At 40.9% G+C, this 23,704-nt stretch overlaps 1 protein-coding gene across 1 annotated transcript; it reads right to left on the reverse strand.

The window, feature by feature from the left end:
• Positions 1-9,202: 9,202 nt before the first annotated feature.
• LOC143854761 (uncharacterized) lies at positions 9,203-22,516 on the reverse strand. Its single transcript, XM_077364866.1, has 7 exons — positions 21,316-22,516; positions 18,158-18,340; positions 17,715-18,060; positions 17,551-17,621; positions 13,067-14,480; positions 9,658-9,854; positions 9,203-9,565 (listed from the first exon to the last, which is right to left on the reverse strand). The coding sequence occupies exons 1-7, from the start codon at positions 22,414-22,416 to the stop codon at positions 9,218-9,220; spliced, it is 3,660 nt and encodes a 1,219-aa protein (XP_077220981.1). The 5' UTR covers positions 22,417-22,516; the 3' UTR covers positions 9,203-9,217.
• Positions 22,517-23,704: the final 1,188 nt, after the last annotated feature.

Raw genomic sequence — 23,704 nt, forward strand, 5'->3', positions numbered from 1 at the left:
CCTTTCTTTCTTCATTTTCCCTCCGCATTGACCCACCTAGAATTTTTAAGATTTCCATATTTTTAAACAGAATTACTGAAATAACCTTGATATTGAATATTGACCCAAACTCCCCCAGGTACGTGCGTAACCAAAAGATATTATATGGTGCCGGCATCTACTTAGAATGTATTATATTAAAGAAAAGTGGAGTGGAGCACACATGATTGGATCATCCAAACCATTCATTTGTTAGGACCTTATTTAGATAGGGTAAATCATCTCCATAGAGTGATCTTAACCCTTTGATCTGAAGAGGTTTATCTAATGTGGCATCCGTCTGGAATTCTGAGGGTTGGGATCATTCTATGGGGATGATTTTTTTGGCGTAGCATATTTAAGTCGGGGCCGAATAAATGAATGGTTTAGATCATCCAGCTTTGTGGGCCAACTTAATTGATTGGATATGGACGGATTAGTGTAGGCCAAACACATTCAGTTTGTTATCGATTTGATCAGAGCAAGCATACAATGGGTCCCTTTAGTACCATAAGTTTTAGCGTAATTTTTTGATTGGGTCAACAAATTGGCCCATACATCCAAACTAAGTATCCCTAGGCCAAAAATAAAAATAAAAAATGATATTGCCACCCCCAGGGTCTTGCTACTTTCCACCTTCTGTGTAAGTTGAGCGGCAACACCACAGCCGCTATCTCTTGAACAGGGCCATGTTTTTCAAGTGTTAGAAATGTCTCTTTGAAGATGTTAGAAACAGTGTGAGAAAATTTGGACTTCGACTTTTCTAAAATTGGGGGTGGAGGAAATTTGGACTTCGACTTTTCTAAAATTGGGGGTGGAGGAAATTTCTTGGAGGCTTGTGGGGAGGGAGGAATGTGAACGGGTCTACACGGCCAACCAGGAAAAAAAATAATGTAGTGAGTTCCGAGGGCAGAATCAAAACATGCACTCTTATTTTATTTCTTAAGAAGCAACGAGGAATTTTACAGGTAGGGTTCTATCAACTTCGCTTTTTTTTAAATGGAAAACTATGGATAAATGCTTGGGACGGCCGGCAACATTTTTCTCCACCTTTTTTTTTTTTTTAGAGAAAACGGTTCCTACACATGTGTAGAGAGTTCTCTACACACTAGCTTAAAATACAGTGGGGGCCCACATTGTTTGGGTGATCGAAGCCATCCATTTTAAAGGCCCTCACATAGATAGGGTGTCTACAAAAAATCAGATCCATAAGATCATCCCAACCCTACGATTTGTGGAGGTAAAATGGATGTCTTTATACCTTCACAAATTAGTCCATTTTTTGCCTCCATAGTTCGAATGGTTAGGATGATCCTATGGATCTGATTTTTTGTGGACACCCTATCTATGAGAGGGCCTTAAAAATAAATGGTTTGGATCACCCAAATAATGTGGTCTCCACTGTATTTTAAGCTAGTGTGTAGATAACCTATCTACACATGTGTGTAGGAACCGTTCTCTCTTTCTTTTATTACGTGCACTTTTCAAAGTCTTAAACTGTCCAATACAATGAATTTTCTTCTTTTTTTAGTACAAAAAGGGAGTGAATTTTTCGGCCCCTCCCCCCAAGGATAATGCGCCCCTTTTTAGTGGGGATTGTGGACAGACTTTAACGCTTTTGACGTCACATCACGTTACCAGTGGGGCGCATTATCCTTAGTGGGGGGGGGGGGAGGATTGAAAAGAGCATAGCCCTAGACAAAAATCTGAACTTGTGGGCCCCTACTTTATAAGTTACATGTGAAAAAGTTTTTGGCTATGTCAATTTACAGACCACGATAGGATGGTTACATCAGATTGCAGTGAAATTTATCAATATGATGAGTAGGAAAAAAAAAGAAGATAAAATGTAAGCTATTCAAGTGCAAAAAACGATCAGGAGTTGATTACTAGTTTATCCCATGGTTGGGAGAGGAGAGACTTGAGAGGGTGCGAGAGTGAGGAGAGGGTGAGAAGTGGCTGAGAATGAGGGGAATTGAGAAGGTGTGAGTGAGGAGAGGGTGAGAAGTGGCTGAAAATAAGGGGGAAAAGAGGGAAAAGAACTACTTCTGAGTATTTTTTTTCCTCTGTTTTTCAGCCACTTCTTGGCCTCTGAAGTCTCTTCCTGTCCAACTCTCCCTGGCCACCAAGTAAACTCATCTTCTATGTGAAAAATTTTCCATGGTCGCCAAACATGGCCCTAATATCTGGTGAGTTGTGTCTTGTTTCACAGGAGTTAAAAACAGTTATAAAACAATTTTTGTAGAAAACAAAATCAAGCAAGAAGCAAAAACTTTCCAAACCAAATTAGAAACTTCTTTCCAAACCAAATTAGAAACTTCTTTACTATGAAATTAAGCTCCTAGTTTAAACTAGGAAAGATCCATGTGGGCCTGCATCGGCCCGCACAGAAATGAACCCAAAGTGATTGAGGCTTGGGTCCTCCGGTTCATGGAATGCTAAAATTGAATTTCGATGGATCTAGTATGGGAAATCCTGGGCCATCCAGCATTGGAGGATTGTTGAGGAATGAAGAGGGAGTGGTGATTTGGGCCTTTAGAGGTCCCATTGGTATCGCAGATGCAAATGAGGCGGAAGTGCATGCAATCCAACAGGGCATCAAGATGCTTCTTATTGTGGACATGAACAAGATAGTGGTGGAAGGGGACTCACTAAACGTTAGCAGATGGCTTCGGCGATCAAAGCTGGTACCTTGGAGATTTGGAGCTTATTTGACGAAATTCTTGATAGAATTGTGATGGCAACGGTCACATTCAAGTATGTTAGGCGGTCTGCGAATGGTGATGTAGATAGTCTAGAGAGTGCAGGGGTGCACAAAGATGGCCTTGAGCAGTTTGATTTTCTTTCCCCCTAGACTTATATTGTCAAACCTTTATCGCTTCTTTGGTGTACTCCTGTCGAGGGACCTTCTCGGTCTTTGTTTTATTAATGAAATCTATTTGCCGTTCAAAAAAAAAAAAGAGAGACTAATATGACTTGCATAGTAAGTCATTAAGACTTGAACAACCCAAATTAGAAGCTAAACTCATTTTCTAACTTTACCTCTAACACTTTCAAAACCAAATTAGAAACTTTTTTACTATGAAATTAAGGTCCTAGTTTAAACTAGGAAAGATCCATGTGGGCATGCATCGGCGTGCGTCACGTCAGACCGGCCCCTCCAACGCCGTGTATAAAGTCGGTGATGACTCTCAACAGTTTTGTGAGTGGAACGTAGACGTGGAAATTGAGTTTTGAATTTCAAAACAAGTGCTCGGTTATTCTTTATGAAAATGAAAAGAGAGAAGGAAAGACATTAGAGAAGAGAACTCTCATCTCTTGGAAAAAAGGAAGAAATGGCGCACTTTCTGTTTTGGCTTTCTCTTGTGCAAAGAAGAGAAGAAGAGAAGACTTGTTGATGTATGACCGGGAAGTTAAATAAAAGAAAGGGGAGAGAAATAGACGAAAGGGGATAGAATTAGAAGAAGAAGAGAATAGAAGAAGAATAGGGGAAGAAAAAGAAGAATAAGAAGAGAAGAAGAGAAGAAATTAGGGGAGAAGAGAAGAATATGAGAAGAGGAGAAGAAGAAGAAAACAGGGGATGAAGAAGAAAAAACCTATAGAGGGAAGAATCAATCTTTATTCAATAATTATTTAAAGTTACAAAATAAGCTATAAAGAGGCCTATATATAGGCAAATAAACAACCTAAAAGATAGAAACCTACTAAAATAAGAATGCCTAAAAATAACATGGAAAATAAAATCCTAGAAACTAATAACATGGAAATAAAAATACTAGAAACTAAATAAATCTTAATATCTGCATCATTCTCCCCCGGTTGAAAAAGAACTCGCCCTAGAGTTCTAGTCCACTGGGTCAAAGATGTAAACAATCCACTGAAGTAGTAAAATGCGTAATCCGGCGGAAGCAATTATGATGTCTAATGCTCGAGATAATCGGGAGAAGCATCTGCAAGGTCGGCAGAAGAAGAAGGAAGAAAGTGCCCATGGAGACTAATGTGAACAGAATCTACGTTGGAGAAGTAAACTAGCTGGGAAGATTGCAACATACTCCTCCTGAATCGGCAAAACAGCTATGGGCAGTATCAATCTATGATCAGCATCAAGATGGTCATCTTGTGCACTGAAATCAGCGGGCTTGACCTCCATAATCATCTCGATCGGGGCAACTACTGGAGAAGCAATGCTATTAGTGTGCTCATGTAATGATATAAAATAGGTATCCTCAATGAACTTCTCGTGCTCTGTACGATATGGCAATGCCTCAACAGTCAGGTCACTCGTCTCGGACTCATGACGATGCTCGATAGACTCGGTCACAATATCTGCCTCTATTGCGGAAATGTCAAGATCTATCTCTAGATGCTTGGCAATCAGTGCTCAGGAAATCTCTGACTCGTCATGCTCATCGTCGTCGGCCTCAACAATCACTGAACTATCTGGCTCCAAATCTGACATCTCGGACTCAGTAACTCCCATCATAGACTCAATATCTCACATAATCATAAGCTCAACAACTATAATGGTCTCATCCACAAGACCAGCTGGTTCCTCATGTGGCTCTGCAGTAGTGGTAGCAAAATCCTTTGCATGCATGTAACGCTCTTGATCTCTGTTTTCTACTTCAATTTCGGCCTCTTGTGCACGACGGGCGGCGGCTTCTTGTTCGCGGCGAGCTGCCTCCTCGCGTACTATCCTCTACTCGTACTGATAAAGAGCTACTTTCGCATAAGCGTAAAGAAACTCCTCACGAACCTCCTCCCATCGACGGAATGGAGGTTCGCCTAAGCGACGACACTTCGCCTCTAAGTGTTTCAAATAACTGTGAGCTTGTCCTCACAGTTTTTCTGAGGCGGTAGATGGGCGCATTGTCATCATAGTCGTAGTACACACAATATGCATCCAAAGCAGCAATCCACTGTAGACATGCATCCTCATAATAGCTATAGTGAGTTTGGCCTTTCAAATAACTATCGTCGTACCCGTCAATATATGGAACATATGGTGGAGCCATTGTGATCGGTGTCGAAAAATGAATTCAACCATCTTGTCTGTCTATTATGTCAAAAGGAACACAATGCTTTTTGTGGATCTGAAATCGGACTCCCAGATGGTTCAGATCTGTGATCGGACCAAAACGGATGGACGGCCAAAGTTGGTCGTTGTAGTGCTTACACTCATTGTTGACTGCTGAAAGTAGACTTGATATAGGTGAAAAGTTGTCACGAACAACTTTCGTGTTTGTGGCGAAACCAAATTGTGAGTGGAAATGATTCGGGTGAGGAGAGAGAAAATGGGATGGGTAGAGACAGGAGAGAGAGAGAGGGAATTTTCTCTTTCCTTTCCTTTTCTTTTTTTTTTCTGATTTGTTTCTGTTGGGGTAAAAATTGGGGGATAATTTGAGCTTCGCTAAATGGAAAGGGGTGCCTAGGGGAGAATTGGGGGTTGCTACCCTCACTATGTTTTGGTCTGCACTCACGTGACTTACTAGTCGCATAAGTCACGTGAAATAGTTAAAGAAACAACAAGAGGGGGGGGGGGGGGGGGGGGGGGGCGTGGTTTCAAGTAAAGAAAGGGGGTGATGAAATTCACTACACTTGTCCTTCTGGGAAAACTTATTGTGAAAGTTACTGTAACTAATAGGTAACGTACTGAGTTGCCTAAGTTACATACAACTTTAAGGTAGGTAATGGGCCCCACATGCATATATGGCAATAGCCTTTTTTTTGGGTAGAATATATCTTCTCACAGAGAAAGCAAAAGGAAGTGGGGTACGCTGCCCTTCATTCCTTCCACGGGAAGGAAACTCCCAACTTTACTTATACTTGCCTTTTTGAATGGAACTTACTGTGGAAGTTAACTTCCTCTTGGCTTTTGACTTTACATAAGTAACCTTGCTTGTCTCGTACACAACTTGTAGGTGCTATTGCTGAAAAGGAAACTTGCACTTCTCAAGTACCGAGCAAAAGGAGACTCTTTAGAATGTTACCTTCTTCAAGACAACTGTAAGGGACTGGGTTTTGGGAGGAAAAAATTAGATGGGATCTGGTGGCTGTTTTCTCGGGTTTTAATGGTTGAAAAAAAAATGGAATAAAAGGATTATGTGGGCTTGTAAAGATTAGGGTTGGGTTTTGGGAGTTATAGAGGAATTCCTGAACCCAAGAATTCAAAATGAGAAGTTCTTCATTACCCAGAATAGAATAACCGCTTAGAATAGCGAAACAGATTATAGCGAAACTGATTGGTGGGTAACAACAGGGGTCTTGGCAGAAAACAAAGGGCTGTTCTAAAGGTGAATATGGAAAGATGGGACTGTTATTTAAGAGACTGGAATTTGGTGGCCTTAAGGTTGCGGCTGCGGGATGGAAAGAGAAAGATGCCGGTTGCGGTTTGGAGGGGATACAAGGGACTGGTTTTGGTAAGCAGGTAAGAGGGTTTGGGCAGAAGTTAGAGGGATGAAACTCCAGATGATAGGATTTGTGGTGGGCTGTTTTGAATGGTTTACCTGATTACTTATTGCGTGAAGCTGCCGGGGCTGAACTTGGAGTTTTGAAGACCAATCAATTCACGGCTCGATTGGAAGTTGCGCTTTGATCTTCGATCTTCTGGGGCTTGGATCTCTCGCTCTATACCAAATTGATGTAGGACCGGGAAGTTAAATAGAAGAAACGGGAGAGAAATAGACGAAGGGGGGTAGAATTTGAAGAAGAAGAGAATAGAATGAGAAGAATAGAAGAAGAATAAGAAGAGAAGAGACGATATTAGAGGAGAATTAGAGGAGAAGAGAAGAATATGAGAAGAGGATAAGAAGAAGAAAACAATATGAGAAGAGGATAAGAAGAAGAAAACAGGGATGAAGAAGAAGAAACCTGTAGAGGGGAGAATCAATATTTATTCAATAATCATTCAAAGTTACAAAATAAGCCGTAAAGAGGTCTATATATAGGCAAATAAACAACCTAAAAGATAGAAACCTACTAAAATAAGAATTCTTAAAAATAACATGGAAAATAAAATCCTAGAAACTAATAACATGAAAATAAAAATACTAGAAACTAAATAATGCGGAAATAAATCTTAATATCTGCATCACTTGTCTCTTTGAATGAGTGGGTGGAGAAGAACACAAGTGCTGTTAGGATTTTTCTCGACCTCGTGTAGAGAAAAGGAAATATGAGAAAAAGGGTGAAAGTTTTTCTCTTGTGGTCTGTTTGGTTCCCTTCTTTTTAGAAAAATAGTAGGGAATATAATTCTACTAATTCGTTGAAGGGTGTTTGGTAGGGAATTTAGCAAAATTGGGGAGTTTGACCGCCGGGGATGTCAGGCGCTTGTCTGTGACGTGGAACCCTCAAAATTCGCCGGATGAATTTCTCTGAATCCAAGAAAAAATGAGAGAAATTCTTAGGCAAATTCTTTTTTCCCGTAATTGTCATAACTTTTTAATTTTCATTGTAGTTTTTTCGGTAATTGTCATATGTTATTACATCATATTGGTATTTTTTTTGTAATTTTTCTACTTTGCATCTATTTTTTCGTAATTTTTCATTTAAAACTTGGTGCTCGTGCTATTTTACTATTTTTTTCGTAATGATTACTATTTTTGCTATTTTATGTTTTTGCTAGCAACCTTTGCACCATGTGCCAATCTTTGCACAAAGGATGGGCCACAAGCCGAGAAGTGGCCTCGGAGAAGGTGGCAAGCAAATTCCTATACAAAAAAAAAAGGAAATATTATCAGCACTACTGTTTTTTGATGAGGGCACTCCTCACTTTATTAAAAGTACGGTATGGCCCACACCATAGGATGATCCAAACCTTCCATTAGATGGGCCATAGCCTAAATAGGTTATGCCCCAAAAATTATTTCCATAGGCTGATCCTAACCCTCCAATCTGAATGTTAGAGGGTTGATCCTAACCCTCTATAGATCGGAGGGTTAGAATCAACCTATGGAAATAATTTTGGGGCATAACCTATTTAGGCTATGGCCCATCTAATGGACGGTTTGGATCATCCTATGGTGCGGGCCATACCGTAATTTTAATAAAGTGAGGAGTGCCCTCATCAAAAAACAGTAATGCTGATAACATTTCCCCCAAAAAATCTTAAAAAATACGGCAACAAACCTCCTTCACATCTCCTAACGCAACCAAACAACGTCTGGGAGATTTGCTCTCAATCTCCCCGTTGATTGATTTCCTTTTGATTTGCTTTTAATCTCCCTTTGACTTTTTCTTCTCCAAATCCTCCCAACATCTACCAACATCCAAACAGAGCATTGGTGTTTTTCCACAGGTGTAGGAAGACAAGAAGGTGAGATTGTTTTCTCTCTCTTGTGGTTTCCTTCTTAGTATTGAAAGGGGTTTCCTTTCTTGTATTGAAAAAATGGGTACTTTGAGAGAGAAGGTTGTCCATGGAAGAGCAAAGAGGGTTACGGGCTTAAGGGATTGTGTTAATCCAGTTTGTGTAATCTTGTTATCTTTTCTCTAATAGTAAAACAAGTGATCTTATGCCATTGTGCCGGCCCACGTAAATTCTTGTATGTTTTCTTTGTGGGTTCGTCTCTTGTGATTATTATGGTTGATTCCATTTAGCCTTTGATTGAGTGTTTTTTTTCTTTTGAATGATTTTGATTGTGTTTTGTTGGATCGGATTTGTTGTCCGACAGGAATTTTCCACAACAATATCACCAATTGGGAGAACCAAGAAAATTGCAGTGGGGTGTTAGATTTTAAGTAACAAACGAAAGAAGAAAAATAAGTGCAACCCACAAATGACTATTGAAATATCAACCAACTAATATGAAACCAAAACATTAGTATATGAAACTAGAAAATTTTATACATGATGGAAATAGTAAGAGCGATTGACTACGCATTTGTAAATAATATTAAGAATATGAACATAACAAAAAAAAAAAAAAAAACCAAATCCCACAATTCATAAGCAGCTATGGAGTTACCTCTGTAAGAATATGAATTATGTGCTATTAGACCAACAAAAGAAGAAAATAACAGCCTGATCTCCTGAAAAGTAGATTCAAACCACCAACCAGGTCGCAGTGTTGTCCTTCATCCGCCAAATGACTGTCTGAATGCCATTCCAATCCAAAAGGTCCAACACCTTAAAGTCATTCTATGATTTGACAACTTCAGCCTCAATTGCATTAGCAATACTGGTCGGCCTGAGAACAACTCTTTAAAAGAATGATATTTCAGCATTTGGAGAAGCTCTTGGGAGAAGTAGCAGCTGTTGAGCACACCCCATTCGTGCTTCTAACAATTCCAACTGTTCCCCGTAGTAATCCACCGGTGATAGAGCAGAGTGTAGACGCAAATTCTCATGGATGATTATCATCTCCTTCAAAACCATTGAGTTCTTGAGAAGAAATTTCACCAACTCCATTTCATTCGTTTGAGCCGTAAAGCCTTTTATCTCGACCTTCTTTAGATGATGAGTTATACAATGGAAAGGCAATGACTGAGATTCCCAATAATTTCCTTCAATGAAATTAGACACGTCTGGAATGTCGGGGTGAATGTACAACTGCAAAGACGAGAACGTGAATCTGGAAGTAAACTGAACATCAATGGCATAGAGATGAAGGCAGTTTATATAAGAATCGGTGTTTTGCATACCCAGGTCAAGTATACAGGGTCACCAATATCTATGGAAAGAATCTCTAGGTTGGGGGAGCTCCTCAACAAGCAAGCTATACCCGGAAGCTCATGATTGCCCAACCACGCCCTGAGTTTTAAATGCTTCAGATTGTAGAGCGTGGTTGGCAAATTTTCTACTAGATTGCCATCTGTTGGAAGAACCTTCAGATGTGAAAGAACAAAGACATGATATCAAGCCAAAGAATTTAATCTGTTAAAATAAAACAGAACTTGCCTTTCCATCTTTGGAAGTCCTATTAGTTTTTGCCTTTCTGGTAATTAAGAATTCATCAACTAATTATCAATCAAGCATCAACAGTTAATTGTTAATGGCCCAACAAGTTGATGATAATATTTATTCAGGTAATTTTGTTTGAAAAAATATTGGTAGTTTTAATTCCCTCCTTTGTTGTTTGGTAAGCTAGGACTGAGCCTGAACCCCTTTTTTTTTTTTATAGGTAAGCTGGGAATGAACCCTAGGGACCGAGCCTGAACCTTAATGTTAAGCACAAAGCCTTCTCTGACTGAGTTACAGGCTCAATTCTTTTTTTTTGAAAAGGGCAACATAATATATATATAAAAAAAAAAACAGAACCGAGGTGGTCCTGAAGGAACAAAGATAATACAAAGATAGCAGTACAATAATTCAAGGAGGTAGATAGTCAAAGCACTCAAACGCGGCCCGAAAGACTCCTTTCTTGGCAAGGGTGTCTGCTTCCGCATTGGCTGATCTCCTGACATGGCGAAAAACTATTGAGGAGCCATTAGCTCTGTCCTCTATTTCCTCTAAGAGAGGCAAAAATCGCCAAGGGGGAGAAGCGTTACCCGAAAGCCAGCGAATAACATTTAAGGAATCCCCTTCGACGATAATTTTGTCGCACTCTAGACAAGGCATCGAGAGAAGCCCGCTATGAACGGCTCGGACCTCTGCCTCGTTTGAGTCTGCCACTCCGATAGGCCCCGAGTAGGCCCAGAGGACTTCCCCTTTGTGGTTTCTACATAACCCCCCTACTCCTGCCATTCCTGGATTGCCGATAGACGATCCGTCAAAGTTAAGTTTCAGGGACCCCGGAGGAGGAGGAATCCAGGAGGGGAGGATTTTCACTTTGGTAGCCGATTCCAAGCATATGATTGACCATCCTTCCCAGAGGTCGAAAGCTGAAACAAAACGAAACAGAGGAAGGCTTCGAGCCCAGGATATGACCGCAGCTATCAACTGAATATAAATCCAATAGGGAGATCTAGCCTTCCCTTCAAAGATACGAGCATTCCTCTCTTTCCACAAGAACCACCATGAGGCCAGGAGACACATCTTCCACAGCGTTCTGCCTTTCCTTTTCCAAGGAGTCCAGGCCCAACTCTGAATGAATTCAGCCATAGAGTTGGAGGGGACCCAACTGATTCCAAAACGAGAAAAAATAAGACCCCAAATATGGCGAGCAACCTTACAGTGTATGAAAAGGTGGTCAATGGATTCCCCAGCGGATAAACATAGAGGACAGTGATCTACCAACCACATTCCTCGTTTCCTCAAAAAATCCATAGTTTGAATGCGGCCCCAGCTAACCAACCACCCAAAGAAAGCAACTCTCGGAGGGCAAGATTGTCTCCAAACCGAGGAGGACACATGCTCCACTGAAGAAGGGATCAGATGGTTATAAAAAGATTTGACTGAAAATATCCCTGAAGGATTCCAAATCCAAATCCGACGATCTACGCCCGAAGACTTGATGAAGCAAGAATCCAATAAGGAGAGGAGGGCGCTGTAAGAGGTTTAACTCCCTAACAAAGAAGTCTCTGCGAAACTTAGGAGACCAAGCCACCTTCCCATGTTCCCTTACAAAACATTCTGATACCCAGGCCTCTTTCTGAGATGAAACGATGAATAAGTCAGGAAACATCACTTGAAGAGGATCGTCCGAACACCAAGGATCCTGCCAGAACCGAATCCGATCCCCCCTATATACTCTGAATCGGACGCCAGGAGCAAATAACGACTTCAACTTCAAGATGTCCCTCCAAGCCGTGAGACCTTTGAGTTTAAAATTATCAACAGAGTCCCAATGCCCATGATCTGAACCATACTTACTTCCAATGACCCGGACCCACAAAGAGGATTGTTCTTCGCCAAATCTCCACAGCCACTTGCCCATAAGGGCGCGGTTAAAACTCTGAACCCTCCTGATACCCAAATCTCCATTTTTAGTAGGCAAGCAGACCATACTCCATTTAATCAGGGAGACCCCCTTGGAAGACCCTGATCCGTCCCACAGGAAGCGTCTCTGAATTTGTTCGATGCGTTTAGCAACCGAGGCGGGACATTGAAAAAGAGATAGAAAATATATCGGCATATTGGATAGAACGGCCTTTATAAGCACCAATCTACCTCCTTTGGAAACCAACCGGCGCTTCCAGGTGGCCAAACGTCGCTCAATCCTTTGAATAATAGGAGCCCATAGGTTGTGTTTCGGTCGACCCGCACCAAGAGGAAGACCCAGATAGGTTGCTGGAAAGACATCTAAACCACACCCCATAATTCCGGCGAAAAAGGATGCATCGCTCTCAGAAACGTTGATCGCGAACAACCGAGATTTTGCGAAATTAGATCTTTGACCCGAAACCATCTCATAACAACGAAGCATAGCTTTAAGGTTAAGAATCTGGGATATGACCGGAGAACAGAACAGAAGAGTGTCATCCGCAAACTGAAGAAGCGATACTTCCACCTTACTCTCGCCAATAAGGAACCCTTGATATAGCCCCAACTCACTTCCTTTTTTCAGCAGTCTGCACAGTGATTCGGCCACAATCAGGAAAAGAAAAGGAGAGAGAGGATCGCCCTGCCGCAATCCTCTAGAAGATTTGAAGAATCCTTTTGCTGATCCGTTGATGAGGACAGAAAACCAGGCGGACGATAAGCAGTTCCGGATCCACCCTCTCCACCTACCCCCAAAGCCCATACGACCCATGAGAAAATCTAATGCTGCCCAATCCACTCGGTCATATGCCTTCTCCATGTCAAGCTTGCATAGAATGCCACCTTCCCCCTTCCTCCGATAATAGTCAATGGCTTCATTGGCTGTTAAAGAACAATCAAGAATTTGCCGGTTGCTTATAAAGGCACTTTGACAGACCGATATAATTGAAGGAAGAACCACTTTGATACGATCCGCCAGAACCTTTGCGAGGACTTTGTAAAGGCTGCCCACCAAGCTAATCGGGCGAAAATCCGAGCTTTTTGTTGCTCCTTCAATTTTTGGAATGAGGACGAGAAAAGTTGCACCTGTCCCTTTGTCAAGGATGGCTCCCTCAAAAAATTCTATGAAGAATCGAAGAATGTCCGATTTTACTGTTTCCCAGCAAGTTTGAAAGAAAGCCAAACAAAAACCATCGGGTCCAGGGGCTTTATCTTTTGCCAGAGAAAATAGTGCTGATCGGATTTCCACCTCAGAGAAAGGGATTTCCAATCCGGCTGAAGCTTCCAGGCTTAAGCTAGCAAAACAAATGTCTTGAGGAATTGGGCGTAACATCCCATCAGCTGAGTATAAAGATCTGTAGAATTCAATAATTTCTTCAATAATTCGCTCCTTGTTAGATACAATCTCCCCCTCCACTTCTAAGGATTCAATTCTGTTCCTTCTTCTGCGAGCACTAGCCATGGCATGGAAGAAGGCTGTGTTTTTATCTCCCTCCAACAACCACTTGACTCGAGATCTTTGGCGCCAAGAGATTTCTTTAAGCATCAACAACTCTTTATGCTCTTGAATTAATCTTCCTTGTTGCTCATAATCCTCCGCCGAGGCCAAACCACTCTCTGCCAATGTATTTATCTCCATCAATCTGTCCTCAAGAATCCTCTTCCTGCCTTGGTCCACTTCTTTCTGCTCCTTATCCCACTCTTTTAATTTTCCCTTAATGAAGCGTAATTTTTTGCCTATAACTACGTCCCCTGGACCTTCAAAGACGCTTTCAGACCACCATCGGACTAAGAGAGCCTCCATTTGGGGATTTTCCAGCCAAGCTAATTCAAATCTAAAGGGGGGCGGGCCCCAGAACTCCATTTTAGGAGACAAAAGGAGAGGGCAATGGTCGGAAACTGAATGGGGTAAAGCCTGCCGATAGACTTCGGAAAGAATTGCCAACCAGTCACCCGAGAGAAGAAATCGGTCAAGCCGACTCCGGTTCGAACCTCTGGCCCAGGTGAAAGAGGAGCCACCCAAAGGTAAATCTGCGAGCTCGTTGATTGCGATGAAATCAGCGAAAGATCTCATGCCCGCAGTGACTCGCTGACCCCCAAGTCGATCTCTTGATCCTAGAACTTCATTGAAATCCCCCCCGATACACCAAGGAGCGGAACATAGGCGTCGCGTCTGATTTAATTCTTCCCAAAAAAGACACTTCTCAGAGGATGACAAAGGACCATAGACGCCTGAGAAGAACCAGACTGAATTATCATTGCATTTTCGGAAAGCAACGGAGAGAGAGAAAACTCCACGCCAAACATCCGTGCTGTCCCACAAGACTGAATCCCAAGCCACCAAGATGCCCCCTGAAGCTCCTTTGGATGCTAAGAAAGCAAAATTCCAGTCAGTATTGAACCCCATGCTTCTCATATCTATGTTACGGATTTGCTCCATCTTTGTTTCCTGAAGACAAACAACCTCAGGGAAGGAATTAATTTGAATCGGATTTGCTCCATCTTCCCTTCTTGCTTCGGACGGGTAGCCACTCCTCCTCTTCAGATCGGTGAGGCCAATTTCTCTGCCCAACTGCCGGCTCAGAGCCAAACTTCTTCCAACCTCCTACAGAATCGTCCAAAAGGCCTGCTTCGGGGTTGATCCGCCGGACCCCAAGAGGGATCAAATTCGCCCCACTGGCCCATCTAGGGTGATCTCTCCCAACACCTCTCACCCCGACGGAGGTCATAATTGTCACGGAATCCTCCTCCACTCTGCAAAATGTGCCGACCACCGAGCCGTGAGAATCCACCGGATTCTGGATCGGAAACCCACGCGGAGACCGAGATGGAGGAAGACACCGAATCTGAAGGAGCTGAAGAAGAAGAGGTAGAGGATACAGATGAGAAGAAGATCCCTCTCCCTGCAAAATTATCCTTGTACGAGAATCTTTCTGTAGATGGCGACCAGATTTAATGTCGTGAGGTCCACCTGGCCGGGTGCATAGTTACTTGTATGCTGTGACTATCGCCCAGCATACGAACTATGTCCGTTTTACACACAAGGTGTCCAGGTGTTGAGATACTAATGGTGCGGTGGCACTAGAAGGCGGGTATAGCCCTCACGGCTCCTACTTATAGTATCTCTCCGAGAGTAACTTGTATTGAGTGATTCCTGAATGACCGTCGGCAATCCGTGGTGCAATCGGCTGAGATTGGTGATGATGAATGGGCTATATAAAGACCGAAAATGGAAGAGATTATATGGGTTTACGCTATGCCCCTTCGCAATATGGTTCGCATAGACGTTTCTTCAAACACCTGGTGGGCATCACTGCTGGAATGTCCCTGCAAACAATAGTTGGCAAGTCTCTTTGAGGCATTTCATCAAACATCAAGGAGGCGTAATTGCAAGAGTATTTCTGCAACTTTAAACTGCCTAGAACCGTGCCCTTCACGAATGGTCTCTGCAAATATGATGGGAGCAAGAGGAGTGTTCACTGCACCTTCACGAATGGTCTCTGTATGCTCATTTTCCTATCCAATAACCTGAGTGTGACCATTGGTATCTTGATTCAAAAATCAAACGAAGGCTTCTATCTTCCGGGGCAATCCGGACTAAGCCCACCCGGTGGGGTCTGGCAGGGTGAATCCGACAGCAAATCGGCAAATCCCAACTGGACGCTTATCAGTTTATAAACCTATCCTTCCTTTGCTGTTAAGTCCAAAAAAATTTTTTCCGGTATTCCTCAGCCTTATTTCACTCTAGTAGATGGTTACTGTCTATGGATTTAACATAAGCTGCCATTTCTGCAATCCAATCTTTTCGAGTCGTGTGATGATGCATTTCGAGTCGGACTGCTCAATACGAGTGTCCTAGGTTATTTTGTATAGAGAAGGAATTAGGTTAGAGATGCCAACTCAAATCGAAGCAGTTTCTGATATGGAGAAGACTTTAATAGGGGACCCATTTTTCAAAAGTTTCATCCCGTAAAAAAAGAAACGTACAAAACTTGAGAGAAAAGAAAGAGAGAGATTGTAGAGGCTTTTGTAGTTACAGGCTCAATTCTGGATTTGAGTTTTAATTCCTTCCATTTTCCAGACAACTCATTCAAATTATAGGGTAATTGGACTTGCGTTAAGTATGTGGCCCAATGCGCCTTGAACTTGAGAGACAATATTGGAAGAATACCCTTTCCACCTCCGTCTTACCTTCCATTTTGTCCCAAAATAAGCTCAAGTCGAAGTGAAGAGCACTATCCTCACCATTGATAGGATTCGTTATTCTGACCAGACCAGAGATCACGTAGATAATGGCATCATTACTATCTCTAAACACCCCTCTGATTCTGGCTTTGCTGGGTTGTTAAGGGAGCAACCATCGACGTTGGGCTTGAAGAAAATAGGTGTGAGACGGGTGCCTCCGAATCACTAACCTCTTCTCCATAAGATAAAAACCGTAGAGTAGCCCCAAAAGTATTAAAAATGATGTTCCTCATTCACAAACCGTTCCACCTGTTTCTATTATTGAGTCTATTTGGTTGCACAATTAATGAGATTTACTAGGTGTTTTGGTTGGTTTTAAGGTGTCACATCACCTACTAGTGGTGTTTAGTTGCATGTTTTGATTTAAACTATTGGGAGACTACTTCCTTGTCGCTGCCTTCTCTACTGGCATGGTTTCTATCCCGCACCAAAATATTTGAAAAAAGAAGAATTTTTGTGGATTTAACACTCTTCTTTTTTAACACTTTTAACACTCTATATTAGTAATAACACCCCCCTTTGTCTCCTTTTTAATGATGCTATGCACCAAGAAACAATTTCAGTCGACAATCATACACTACTTACTGCTAAGAGGAGACTAATTCACTGTTATTACAGATGTTGACTAAGTGAGTTATGATTCACCACTACTCTACAAAAAGGGTGCAACCAAACAGTGCTTGAGCGATTCTTTTCTGCCCTTTTAGCCAGGTCTTAAAAACACCAAGAAGAAGTATTGAAGCGCACACCCTAATTACCAAAAAAGAAAAGGAACACACCTGAGGCCCTGTTTGGATAGTACGAAAAACATTTCTGATGAATTTTTTTTATTTCCACAGTTTAGAGGAAAATAGTATGATTACAATTAATTTAGAGGGATATCTTCATAAATTGAAGGTCTCTCTAAGTAAATATTAAATTCAAGTTTTCTTTTTCAAAGTAAATGCAATAGTTGGAAATATTTTTCCTTTCAAAACCTTTCCAAAAAAGGGGGTGTGATTATTAGTTTTGGCATACACATCCCCATACGCCAAAAAAAGTCCCTCTAGTAGGACACATTTTAGGGTAATTTTGGCAAGGAAATGATATTGCCACACCCAGGGTCTTGATACTTTCCACCATTTCTGTAAATTGGGTGGCAAAACCTCTTTTTTGGTAAGTGTTCTTTCAATTTTTTTTAAAAACTAACGAAGAAATGCATGCAACGGTCGGCAACATTTTTCTCTACTTTTTCTTTTTATTATTAATTAACAATTTTTAAAGTCTAATATTAACTGTTCAATCCAATGAATTTTCTCCTTTTTTTAATAGAAAGAAATGTCAAAAATCTGAATTTGACTAAAGAGCATAGAAGTATAGAACAACTGTGCTTTTGCTTGTGGGCATAGAGAGAGAATTGTCTTGGCTCCTGAAAAGTAGATTCAAATCACCAGGTCGCAGTGTTGTCCTTCATCCACCACATGACTGTCTGAATCCCCTTCCAATTCAAAAATTCCAAGACCTAAAGCATCACAAAAGCTTCATGTCATTCTATGATTTTACAAAGTCTGGCACAATTGCATTACCAATACGTTGGGCCCAAGAACTCCTCTTCACAAGAATGATATTTCAGCACTTGGAGAAGCTCTTTGGAAAAGTAGCAGCCTTCGAGCACTCTCCATCTGTGCTTGTAATAATTTCAACTGTTCTTCGTAGTATTCCACCTGTGATAGAGCGAATTTTGGACGCAGTTTCTTATGGATAATAATCATTTCCTTCAAAACCATTGAGTTCTTGAGCAGAAATTTCACCAACTCTATTTCATTTGTTCGACCCGTAAAGCCTTTTATCTCAACCTTCTTCAGATGATGAGTTATACAATGGAAAGGCAATGCCTGAGATTCCCAATAATTTCCTCCAATGAAATTAAACACATTTGGAAATTCGGGGTAAATGTAAACCTGCAAAGACATTAGAGAATCTGAATCCGTATGGAAGCTGTACATCAATGGCATGAAGATAAAGGCAGTTGATATTAGCAGCGCTGTTTTTGCATACCCACTCCAAGATTACAGGATCACCAATATCTATGGAAAAAGTCTCTAGGTTGGGTGAGCTCCTCAACAAGCAAGCTATACCCGGAAGCTCGTGATTTCCCAACCACGCCTTGAGTTTTAAATGCTTCAGACTGTAAAGTGGAATTGGCAAATTTTCCAATAGATTGCCCTCTGTTGGAAGAACCTTCAGACGTGAAAGAACAAAGTCATGATATCAAGCCAAAGAATTTAATCTGTTAAAATAAAACAGAATTTGCCTATCCATCATCCGAAGTCCTATTAGTTTTTTGGTAATTCAGAATTCATCAGCAAATTATCAATCAAGCATCAACAGTTAATGGCCCGGCAAGTTGATGCTAACATTTATTAAGATAATTTTGCATGAAAAAATATTGCAAGTTTTAATTCCAATTCTTTGTTGTTTGGTAAGATGGGACTGAGCCTTCTCTGACTGAGATACAGGCCCAATTCTGGATTTGAGATATCATTACTCCCATTTTCTGAATAACTCACTCAACTTAAGAAAATTTGAATTTTGATGCATTTTATAATATGGTGAAGGTTACAAAATAACAGTATCGCGCACTTCTATGCTGACAGAGAACCAACTTGGCAGAAATGTATTGGGAATGAGTTGGATCAAGGATAACCCAGGCAGTAGCTAGGAAGCAGGAAGAATTATTCAATTCAGAGGAAATAGATGATGATCAAATTCAGTGTAAACCTACTGAGAAATGTACGTATAGCCGTATATATAGACGGAAGAGCATCAGTACTTATGGGTAGGGCTTTCATTGATGAAACAAAGATTGACTTAGCATATCCTACCTCTTCATGCCTTGCCTGACAATCTCGGTAAAGGATTTGAGTGAATCTTCAAATCAGGAAACCGTCTTTAATTGAGATGGTAAATTGTTTTTCCTTGTTCTTTTTTTCTTTGTAGACAATAAGAAAATTGAATAAATTAAAAGATAAAAAAAGGAGACTACAAGATAAAAAGGTTACAAAGAAGCATCCGCTAGCATTGAAAGTGGAAGAAGAAATGGAAAAGGCGAAGTTGCAGACACAGAATTTACAAATCAAAGGAAGAGATAGTGGTTGGAGAAGGGGAGGGTGTAGCTGTAGCGAGAGCAGCTTCATCAACCTTGGCTTACGAAAATTTTGTGTTCGTTGCTGAATCCAAAAGCTCTGGAAGAGGAAGAAAAAGAGGGTTGGAAGATTAAAGAAAGAATAAAAAAGAAGCAGCAGAAGCAACGATCCAAGCAGAGGATTAGACCCGACTGGACTTGTAGCACTTGTTCCCACACGAACTTAAGGTGGAGAAGATTCTGACAGAATTGCTTCCCTCAGGAAAACAAAACAACAATGAAAATAATGAGAAGGATCCAGATTCATCAGCTATACCCGAAGACTTCCATGATTCCATCCACTGCTATCCAAGACTCCTTAACATTGAGGAGAAAAGGCGTTGGTGGATCAAGGGGCGGTCCAATGTATTGCTGTATGAAATACTGTGATTGTGGATGATAAAGCTTCGAAGATGAGGAGCGTCTTCTTGAAACGATGTTTAATAGGGAAACAGAGAGGAAGTCTCTTGGGAGAGCATAGGAGACTCTAAGCATTTGGAGGGCTGTCTATAAAAAGGGTGGAGAATCTCTTTGCCTTGCAGATTCTCTCCTCAGAAGAAGAGGGTGATAAGTTCCAAAAGTTGCAGAGCTCAACCATTTCTCTGTTATTTTGGGGATTTCTGAAATGGTCGCCAAACTCGAAGGAAATTGGGTGAATGTCCTGGAGAGCTCCTTGAGATCAACCCCAACGCAGGTGGAAGTAGAACCTGGAATATGCTATAGGGTGAAAGTCTTGAAATCTACAGGTTACACTATCCCCAAATACATCTGCTTGGTGATGGATAATCAGAGATTTATGGTGGAAGTGGTAATCGAAGACCGATGAACAGATTTAATAGCTTGCAATCTTCGTCATCAGTTGAGAATGACTGAAGGAAGGCAGAGATCATGTACATTAGAGGTTTGAGCTTTCTACAGGAGATAATGGAGACCCGATATTCACCATTGAAGCTGATAAAAGAAGATCCGATGGTAAGGACAAGTAGACGCTGAGAGAGCCTTTGGTTTCCAATGCTACCTTTAGGACTGACGTGGCAAGTGGAAGCGAGGACTGATCAGGATTTCTAGTATACCGGCGGCCTAGAGATAGGCCCCAGCAGCCAGTCATCACCTCCATTTGGTTTCAGATGGATCAGGACTCCAGCGCACAGATCCATTGCAGATCCCACATCATACCGCCACATATAGTGCAGATCCAGCCCATTTCCACCCCGATTGAGGATCCAGGCGGGATCCACTTTTGTCAGCATAGCTCAATGTTTCATTCGTAGACTATTAGGCCAGCATAGACTGTCCAGAGTTTCAGAGATCGTTAAATTTTAGATACTTTTATTTTTATTTACTTCAGTAGTGTCATACCCAACTCCCTTGATATCCCAATTGCAAGCCTCCCAGAACCAAATGAAAAAGTCCATGATAGGTGTGATAAGAATTTCAAGATGGATGAATTTTAAGGATGGAAGGATGTTATGTTGACTGGCTCCTTCCAATAAACTGCATGTGTAATGGTGGATTGGGCAGTGTGGTTAGAGTAGTATCTTGTGGTTGAGTTGTTGTAGGGGTGCATAACCCACATCATGTAAATACTTGTTGTCAGTCGTAGTCTTCAGGAAGTATGGTGCAGTGCTAGAGTTTAGGAGGGAAGTCTCTGGTGAAAAAGAGTCTACAAAATGTGAGTTATGTATTTGTGTACAGAAATGTAATTTGATCTAATCAATGCCTTTGCATTTGGAGATCGGTTTCCCTCGAAGAAACTGTGTTGATTTCCTCTAATCATCTTCTGCTCACTCAGAATTCTTGAAATTCAAGAATTCTGTCAAGATAGCTTTCTTATTTGGCTCGTGATAGCAACCAAAGCCACCTGGATTCTCGCATTCCAATTAGTCGATCTAATTTCCAGGCACATAAGGGAAGGCCTATCCAAATGTGATAATAAACCCTTGATTTTTTTCTCAGATCACGATTATAATTCATCCAAAAACAGAAATCCAGAATAATTAAAATAAGAAAAAAGAAAAGAAAAAAGACATACCTGAAGACACCAACTAGATAGAGTTAGAACATTGGCGTGATTAAGATCATTTAGAAGATTGCTTAGATCGCGGCCCTGATTTTCAACAACATATCCCTGTTCAATATCAAGTTCCGCATCTGTCAAGCATGATAAGTTCTTCAGAGAGATGAAATCCCTCATCTCCCCAATAAACTTAAAGCACAAAAGACTCGGTGCATTTATCTCGGTCGAAGCAATCGATTCGCTTTGATTCAAGCAGCAATCCAATACCAAACACTTGAGTGGTCTATCAGTGGCATTAATGACTAACTTTTCAGGAACAAGACATAATTTCATATGCAAGTTTTCAAGGCGAGGGCAGTTAATGATCAAATCTTGAACAGAATTATGGGGTAATTTGACTTGTGTTAAGTATATAGTCTCGAGGGAGATAAAAATCTTGAAACGGGAAGGTCTGAAGTGGCAGAAATTCAGCTTCAAAAGCTTTAGCGATTTGAGGGTGCATGGAAAAGGAGGTAATTCGTAGGGTTTTTCATCAAACATATATCGATTGTTATCATTTCCGGAGAAATCAATGTCTAATTTTACAATTTTACTGAACATTGCGAAACGAATCCATTGATTGGATCGAGAAACGTACTTGAAATCTTGGTCAAAGCGAAATCCAACCCTAAGTTCTTGAATGTTTTGGGAGGAGTGAAGCAATAAAGATCGGTCTACCAATTCTACGAACTTTTTCATGGATTCTTGTAGAGAAGAGGGGGAGGCAGAGTCATACCATTCTGAATTGAAATCTCTGTGCAAGTGACCGAGAATGGGTTTGGGAGAAAAGACAGGTTGTTGAAAGACTAGAATAGGAACTCTGGTCCAAAGGTATCTCCATCTTGTTGATAAGAAGCTCGTCTTTATCGCATCTTTTGTATCAAGAAAAGAGAGGATATGGCAGAGAATGGGTTCTGGTAAATGGCTGATCCGATCGCACCACTCTTCTTTTCCTCCTGTAACAGGGTTTATTCCTTTTAATCTTGATTTTCTTCCACGCTTTCCTCCTGAAAGAGGGTTTACTTGTTTTAATCTTGATCTGCGCTCCTCTGTAACATTACCCTCCTCCTCTTCCATTTCTCCGAGGACCTTTAGAAAGAGAGAGAGAGAGAGAGAGAGAGGAGGAAAAGGGGCTGTCGCAACGCAATGAACCCAGCTGTATGGTCGTGCAATTGAATGATCCAGACCCTTCATATGGTAATGGTGGTCCCCTCGCCATGATTTTTTTTTTTAATGGGAAATGATATGTTCGCCCCTCCTAGTGTAAAAGAGTAATCAGAACACAGAACATAGTTCCAAAAATCCGCCCCCTCTAGTGTGAAAGAGTAGTCAGAAGACTCGGAACATAATTTCAAAAATCCCCCTCTCCTATGTTCATAGAATAAAGGTTTTTATTCCTCTCCCAAATCAATCGAAACTCATCTCCGAAAAAGTGTTTCAATTCATCCACGATGTATACATATCGGATTCATTCCATGCAAAATCTCCTAGTACAATTTTTGCTATAATTCAAAATTTCAAAAAATAATTTATTTGAGAGCAAAAGGCAAAAAGAAAAAAGAAAAATACAAGAAAAGGAAAATCCTCAACTGTGCTTCACAAAAGAATGCAAAACACTACTGTAAGCCAACCGAAACTCTTGTAACCCAAAAAGCTCTTCAATCTTCTCACCAACAAAACTGCACATTCAAGGCTCCCCTGATATTGGCATTTCCTACGAGATGCTCAAAGTCACTGTATCTTGAAGAGAGTTTTCAGCTTTAACACCAGCTTCCATTCATCTATAGACAAATCTTCCTGTGCATCACAATCAAGCCCAACAAGTTGACAAGTACAGAGCAGTAAACAACAATCGTGCATTTTCAAATTGTGGGAATATTCAAACGATTTTCTGTAAATGGAGAAAATAATTCGCAACTTTCATCATTCATTAAGGCAATTTTGGGTTTCCATTTTAGGCGAGTACCTTCTTTATTTCAAACCATAAAAAGTTGGGTTTCCATTTGTTGGGTTTTCATTTTAGGCAAGTACCTTCTTTATTTCAAACCAGAAAAAGTTGGGTTTCCATTTGTTGGAATGAACCCAACTAGGCTGAGGGAGAAGATGAGTTTGAAGAGAAGAAAATTGTTCTCTTGATGCCAAACACACAAAGAAAGTACTAAGTAGCCCAAGTTGTTATACTACTCAAGACCCTTCAAATTTCACTAAAATTTCTTACATATGAAGAAGATACATGACAAAAAATATAACCTACATTTCAAATCCGAGATCAACAAGACTTAATCAATCTTAGCTTCCCTAAGTACCACTAACACACTAACATAGGAAAAGTAAATGTATTACTTAATTCCAAAATAATGAAACT

The sequence above is a fragment of the Tasmannia lanceolata genome, unplaced genomic scaffold (genome assembly GCF_043159265.1).
Source record: "Tasmannia lanceolata isolate RefF3 unplaced genomic scaffold, GAP_Taslan_0.1 ptg000020l, whole genome shotgun sequence".
Classification (NCBI taxonomy): Eukaryota; Viridiplantae; Streptophyta; class Magnoliopsida; order Canellales; family Winteraceae; genus Tasmannia; species Tasmannia lanceolata.